The 7,321-nt window shown below is 42.3% G+C and overlaps 1 protein-coding gene across 1 annotated transcript in view; it reads right to left on the bottom strand.

Moving 5' to 3' along the window:
• LOC138624371 (S-adenosylmethionine synthase) overlaps window positions 1–3,483 on the bottom strand; it is a 5,995-nt gene extending 2,512 nt beyond the window's left edge. Inside the window, exons 1-3 of the mRNA XM_069704536.1 lie at window positions 2,048–3,483; window positions 600–677; window positions 48–170 (exon numbers count right to left, since the gene is read on the bottom strand). Of these exons, the coding sequence (XP_069560637.1) occupies window positions 48–170; window positions 600–677; window positions 2,048–2,129 (283 nt within the window). The 5' untranslated portion in view covers window positions 2,130–3,483. The remainder of the gene's footprint in view (window positions 1–47; window positions 171–599; window positions 678–2,047) is intronic.
• Between the last annotated feature and the right edge of the window lie 3,838 nt (window positions 3,484–7,321).

Raw genomic sequence — 7,321 nt, 5'->3', positions numbered from 1 at the left:
GTTCACGAGGAGCTCCTCCTGCGCGACAGTTCAACATTTGCGCTCACCTTTGCCCGAGTCGTCGTACCCGATGTGTTGGATGATCTCTCTCACCACCTTCTGGTAGTCCACGCTGGCCCGGGACGTGATCTCCCCGCACAGCAGCACCATGCCGGTCTTACACACCGTCTCTGTTTCACCACACGGCAGGTCTTAAGACTTTCTGAGCACCTTAACATCTTCTTTTTTTTTTTAATCACAACTTCTTGTATATGTTTTTTTTATCTGAGGTATAGTTGTTTGCAAAGTGTTGTTGTGTCAGTATGAAGTCTCAAGTTTTACATTTCTCTACTTTTACATTGGCGGATTCACGAAGGTCAGTTTTTAACGATATGAGCTCTTTTCATTCTACAAACCAGGCGCCTACGTTACCCACAATGCAACTCGAACACCGACAGTTACTGCTGGAGATTCAGGTGTCCAACTGTTCTTGCAAATAAACAAACTTCCTGGTAATCCTGTATGTTTTTAAATGAATTCACAATAGGGTGATCCCCCCACTGGTCTGTTTATTTTGTGTTGCTGCCCCCTGCTGGACGGACACGCACACTGCTACCCACCACAGGCCACTTTGGCGTCGGGGTCCTGCCTCAGATGAGCGTCGAGCACAGCGTCGCTGATCTGATCGCAGATCTTATCTGGAAGACAGGAAGAGGATTTATATCTGCTGCACATGTCGGATTCCTCGTGTGGGCGGAGCCTGCAAATATCTGGTTTCACTGCTCCACGGGAGCACCGCGCCTCCGTCCCGTCCCGTCCCGAGTTACGGGACTATGAATAGCCACCGGGACGCTGTAACTCCATCGGATCATCAACGCGCCGCCGCACTGAAACCTCGACGCCATGTCACATGAGAATATTCAACTTTTTAACTCCGCATGCTTCCAAAATATGAGGCACAAAAATCTCCTTTCTTAAAGTCTACTGAGAAAAATACTCCAACCTGTTTTCAATTCAAATCAACTTGTTTCAAACTCCAAACACATTTCTTCAAGATGATTTACATTAAAAAAAAAAAAAAAAAAAAAAGTCAGTTTGACAACTTCATTTGCTTTTTTTTTTTTTATCTTTGCTTTTTTTTTTTTTTTTAACTTTAAACTGAATTATATTTATTTATTTGTTTGTACATTTTAGTTTCTTCTACTAGTCTGGATACACTTTTAAATATTTACTTGTTATATTTATTGTGTGTGATAGATGACGTTTCCTGACTGCCTCTGGACATAAAGCCTGATTGATTGTTAGTTTTGTACTTCAGATACTGAATGAATGACTGAATGAATGAACTCCTGCAGTGTAGTAATTGATGTAACATTAGAAACTAGAATCTACGGTTGAGATCGTCAAAGAATATTTTGCTCAACAGAGATAAACTTGTTAATTTATTTATCTCAAAGCCTCAACTGAAGAAATTGAAATTCATATCACCAAACTCAAATTTTCTGCCTTGAAATTTAATTTTATACTAACTCTCTTGCACCGTTTTTAAATCATATTTATTGTATCATAAAACTATATATTGCTTCTTTTGCTGTTATCTACGTGAAGTACACAGCATATTTCCTGCTTGTACCGAATTTAATGGTTTTCAAGTCTTTTTTCTTTCTCTCAGCTGCAGCTCCTCAACGAAAAACTGACTTCACACCAAGAAAACGATGTTTCCGTTGGAGTGAATAAACAGTTGTGGATTCAACGTCAACATCTGAAATGTATTGAACTTGTTTTCTGAGTTTCAGCTGACTCATCTGCTTTTCAAAAAGTGCAGCAAATAGCTCTCATAAGTCGAACCAACTTAAAACTGATTTACAGCTACAACTTTCTTGACATGTCATGCAGCCAAAAGTGGCCGTTTCCTCTTTGGTACAGCACGAAATCCTGCTGAAAAATAAAGTGGCATTAGAGAATCAGCGCCATGTGGCTCCACTCGGGCTCCTGCACATTCCTCAGAGTCATCGCTGAAACATCAGTTATTAAAGCTGCAGCACGCGGGGTCGAGTCCTCCACTCACCAGGGTGTCCCTCGCCCACGGACTCGGAGGTAAACATGAAGGAGCCGTCGTGCTCGTGGCTCGCGTCCACGGTGCCGTTCATTGTTGCGTCCCTGTGGAAGCAGACGGGACCGATGAGTGAGCGGCAGCTCCGGTTCAGGTCGTGTGTTTCTTGGAAAAACTGTGTGACCGAGTCGGGCAGGTTGTGTCTGATCAGGCAGAGCAACCGGATAACTCTGCACTATAAAAGGCAAAGACAACACACGCATGGGTGTGGGTGTGAGGGTGGGCGTGAGGGGTGGGTGGGTGGGTAACCATGTGAACCGGCGGGTCAGTCCATTCAGGGGGCCTGGAAGGGGAGGGTGGGATTGTGTGTGGGTTTTCGTTTTTCTTTTTTTTTGTTAACTCCTCCCGTGCTGAATTTTCCCACTTTGACTCATCAGGTTGAAAATCCCTCCAACAGATCAAGACTTCATCAAAGAGTGACGCTGAAGCTCCTCCAGCGACTCATTCATGCCTGCTCTTTGTTTCTTTGTACCTGGGGGCCCCCGACTGTGGGTCCACCCTCGTGGTGGTGGTGGTGGTGGTGGTGGTGGTGAGGGGGGGGGGTGGCGCTGTGTACACAGGAGCCGCCTGCCAAAGGGACGTTTCCACTTCACGAGGCAGAGCTCGGGCACACGCAGATGATGATGATGTGGGAGAGATGAAGAAGAAAAACCATGAATGAGTTATTTAGAAATAGACGTATAAAAGTCTCCCCAGCCTCACGACACGCTACAAACAACACATGCAGATCTTTTTCTGCTTCATTTCTATCATTTTGAACGTGTTTGTGTTCTTTAGTGTCTCTGTGTTTCTTTTTGTTGTTGTTTTGAGTCATTTTTTAGTCAGATTTAATATTTTCATTTGTTCATTTAGCATTTTTTTTGCCACAGTTCTGTCTCCTGGTTGTTTTGCATCTTGTTATGCTCTTTTAGCATCTCTGGTCTTTTTGAGGTAGTTTTGTATGTCACTGTTCAGACCAAAACACTGACAGTAATTGGTAACTGTTGATGTAAATGAGCAGTAATTGCAGCTCTGTAGTGTTTGAACATACAGTCCCGCTAGCTAACGATGTGTTTATCTTTGTTTGTTGGTGGTATGAAGGACGCGTTACCTGAAAGGAGCCTAAAACTAACTCCAAGTAGAGTCGAGGCCCGACGGCGATGAGCTCCGGGATCAGAACCAACACCGCATAGTGAATCCTGAACAAAGGGGTCAGGAGGAGGGTGGAGCAGAGGAGCGACCCGCAGGGGGCAGCAGAGAGCCGGAGAGGAAGGTCAGGAGGAAGAGGAGGAGGAGGAGGAGGAAACAGAGAAAGTCTCACCTGAAGACTCGAGTCTGCGTTGGTTCTCATGTGTGGCCTTCGTCTTCTGAACGATGATCCTGCTGATGTTCAGGAAGATCACGAGGTTTAACTGCGGATCATAAAAGTAGATATTAAACTGTCATCTGCATATATTTGCATGGATTTAAAAATTAAAAGAGTCTTTTTTGTGTGCATGTTTTAAATCATTGAATGCATTTATACGTGCTGTTTTTGACCTGACTGGTTGTCGCAGCCTGCGGATGTCACGCAAAGATGCTGCTTCATCATCCTGTGTATGTCTGACAGATGTTTATTACATATGTATACATTAAATATAGTTTTCTGTCACATCTTTTCAAGGACAAAGTGTGATTTCTACATTTTTCTGTCTGCTCAGCATCAAATTAAAGCCGTGAAGACCAAAACCAACTCTGAATCATTTTCCTCAAAAATAAATGAGACACAATATTTGGAAACTATTCTCAAATATTTATGTGTGAAGGAAGAACAGTGTCAACCTTAGAAATATTCACAAATATTGAAAATTCACAAACCAAATAAGTTGTTTTGGAAGCCGAGAGCTCCCAATGGAAGCAAACTTGGAACTATTTTAATCATTTAATCTTTCTGAAATATGTTTATTATGATGATGTGATGTTTTAAACCAAACGTGTTTGTTTTCATTGGAGTTTGATGTCGTTCCTGTCCCATAAATACAGGATGCAGACGGACATCTGAACATAAACGGAGGGCAAACGGGCAGAAGACATTCTCACAAAGATACAGAGCAGGACAGGGATCTTGATTATCCACCATGAGCAGCTCTCCAGGTCGTCCCGACACCTACACACACACACACACACACACACACACACACACACACACACACACACACACACACACACACACACACACACACACACACACCGTTATAAAACACGAATACACGGAGGAAAAGACTGCAGATTCTGGAGATGAGGTTTCACCTGTTTACTGAGGCGTTGACATGTTTTGAATCAGGACTCATGCAGGTTAAAGTGTTCGGTGTCTGCGGTCTCACTGTGGACGCCGTGCAGCGGTCCATGCTGTTGTCTGTAAACAACACTGCATCTTTGATGAACACAGCGAGACTTCTGAGCATGAAGCTGGCGAACAGGTGGAGGTGGATGTAGTTGCGTGTGCAGAGCAGCTTCATGAAAGGAAGGAGGAAAACATCCGACAGGTTCGTTTTTCGCCTTTTATTCTGAAATTTCATCTTAATTTTGAGGATTTTCATCATTTGAAGAGTATTTTTTTTTCTTCTCGTGTCTGAACCGACCTGAAACAGCAGAAAAGCAGCACGGTGATGAGCAGAGCAGCCAGAGACGCTCCGTATTCAACGCTGTACATCAGCTTCACAGTATCAAAGTAGGTTTTCTGGAGCAAAACGTAAAAATATTCATCAGTCACGACCATAAAGAACGGAAAAAAAAAAAAAAAAAAAAAAGGAGATTTAGATGAGGAGAAAAACCTTTTGAAGAAGCGGGATGGACCGCAGTAACAGCTGGTGAAGCTTTGAGTCTGACGTACCTCCTTCCACACCTCGTCCTCCTGCTCGTCCTCCTGCTCGTCCTCCTCGTAGCGACAGGCCGTGTAGTACGGCGGGCTCGGTTCACTCCATCCCGCCGCCGTGCACCTCCTGGTGATCAGCGCTGGGGAGGACCAGTTTTTAAAAAGGAGGCTGAAAGTGTCCAAACTGCAGATGTACAACCTCCATGTTTTTCCGTCTTTCAGTATTATTATTGTTATCCAGTCATTTTTAATTTTTTAATACTGCTACTATTTTTTTTACTATTTAGACCATCTTATAGCGAGATTACGAGCCACGGCTCAGTTTTAAAGTTTGTATAATGAGAGGACGTGTAAATAAAGTAAAAAAATTTTTTTTAAAAACAGCAGCTTTAAAATAGAAAAAAAAATGTCTTTCTGAAATATCATGTTTTTACAGAAACTGGACTTCAGAAATGTTTTGTTTTTGCAGATGATGATGATGATGATGATGATGATAGAAATGTTCACCTGGAGGAGTTTCAGGCTTCAGCAGCAGCGGAGGACAGCGGGCGGAGACAACCCGTCCCTCGGAGGCGGTCGGCCAGCAGCTGACTCCGTCACACAACCTGAAACCCTCGCAGGTCATCGTCTTCTCCTTCGGCTCGTTCACACTCTGTTTATTCTGCTGGAAGGAACGGACAACCTGCAGGTTTATTACCGCCCCGGTGGAGCGATGATGCCGCGGCGGCCGTCTTCATCTTGAGTTTACACTCGTTTTCTTTCTTCAGCAGATGGAAGATGATGGAACAATCTGGATGAGTTGAACCGACCTGACGGAGGAATGAAAAAAGATTCACGCTGGTTTATTGAACCTGGAATTCCCACATCTGAGATTAAACACGCATGATGTTAGTTACAGTCCGTGAAGGATAAATTCCTCCTGAATTATTTCAATATTTGTCTAAACTTGACCAAAAAAAGGAACATAAATGAGTTTAATATTTTTGTTAGGTGACATTAATGTTAATAAAGTTGTAAACTTACCGTGCATGTTGTGATGATGAGGACGTAAACGACGACAGTCAGAGAGAAGTCCGTGGATTCGGTCATTTTAAAGATGAAACCTTATGAAATGTAAAACCGCTTTCTGTTTCTCTGTGTGATATCATCATCATCATCATCATCATCATTATCTGCCCTCAGCAGCAGTTTTCATGTAATATTCAACACAAAAACAGAAACAACATGCTGAGATTCAAAACAAGATCAAACGAATGCAGCAGAGACGTAACTCTGAGAACTTTACAGCTTTATCCTCAAAGTCGTTTCAAATTCCTTTTAATTTTTAACTCTTAATAATTACATAGCGGTGTTACAGAAGCCTGAATATTCAAACAGTCCAGGTTATTATATGAAAAAAGAAATGATGCAGCAGCGACTGAATACACATGAATGAGGCAGCAACAGCTCCCTCTAGTGTTTCATCCCTGAACGTCATGAATTTTCAGCTTCAATGATTTTTCAGTGCTACATTATTATTATTATTATTTTTTTTTAAAGCGAAACAATAGCTCAAAATCTAAAGTTTACATTTTGAAATCATTTTTTGGTGAAGTCGGTAAAGAGCATCTGCTCAATGTGTTCACACTGTTGAGAGGTGAATATTGTTGAGAACTGTACAAGTAATAATCAAATGCTGCTTCCGGGTCTTTTAAAAGGAAGAAGATGTTTGTGTTGGTTTTCAAGTCTTTGGGCAACGATTCTAAAGACGAGCGTAGAAGTACGAGCACGACGTCCCACATTTTGATTGGTTCTAGTTTTGAAAAGTAAACAGCGCAGGACAGATGTTGGAGACTTATCACGAGGCCGTTGGATGTTGATGCTGCTTCCAGAACTTCGGTGGCTCCGGATGTCACCTTTAGTTGTCAGATAAACAGGAAGTAAACATACTCCTGTTGCAGGCGTGTGATTTTTCAGGGCTCGGGAATGAGAGTTATTCAACAGTAATCCAGGGGAACCGTCCTGATTCGGATAAACCCTGTTACGCAACACTTTCTCCCTCAGCAGATGGTGCGTGAGTCTTCATCTATTTAACTATTTAGCAGACAGAGGCCTGGAGACATCCCGGAGACATCCCAGAGACATCCCAGAGACATCCTGGAGACATCCCAGAGACATCCCAGAGACATCCCGGAGGACTCCTGACTGACATGTGAAGCTCTTTTAGCTCATCGGGGTCATTTTTATTTAATCATTTTTATTGTATTTATTTGTTTTAATATTTATTTATTTCCTATTATCTCATAAAATGATTGCCTTTTAATGTTTTTGTTTTCTTGCTTCATAACATTTTGATTCTTTGTGTGCATTCATCTTAAAATGTTTTCCTGTGGTTTTAATACTTTAAGTACAAATTT

Source organism: Brachyistius frenatus, unplaced genomic scaffold (assembly GCF_029030835.1).
Source record: "Brachyistius frenatus isolate BFR_SWC_R1_liver_20210118 unplaced genomic scaffold, ASM2903083v1 Contig_51, whole genome shotgun sequence".
NCBI lineage: Eukaryota > Metazoa > Chordata > Actinopteri > Embiotocidae > Brachyistius > Brachyistius frenatus.
The sequence above is the reverse complement of the archived record's forward strand: the minus strand, read 5'-3'. Positions and strand labels throughout refer to the sequence as shown.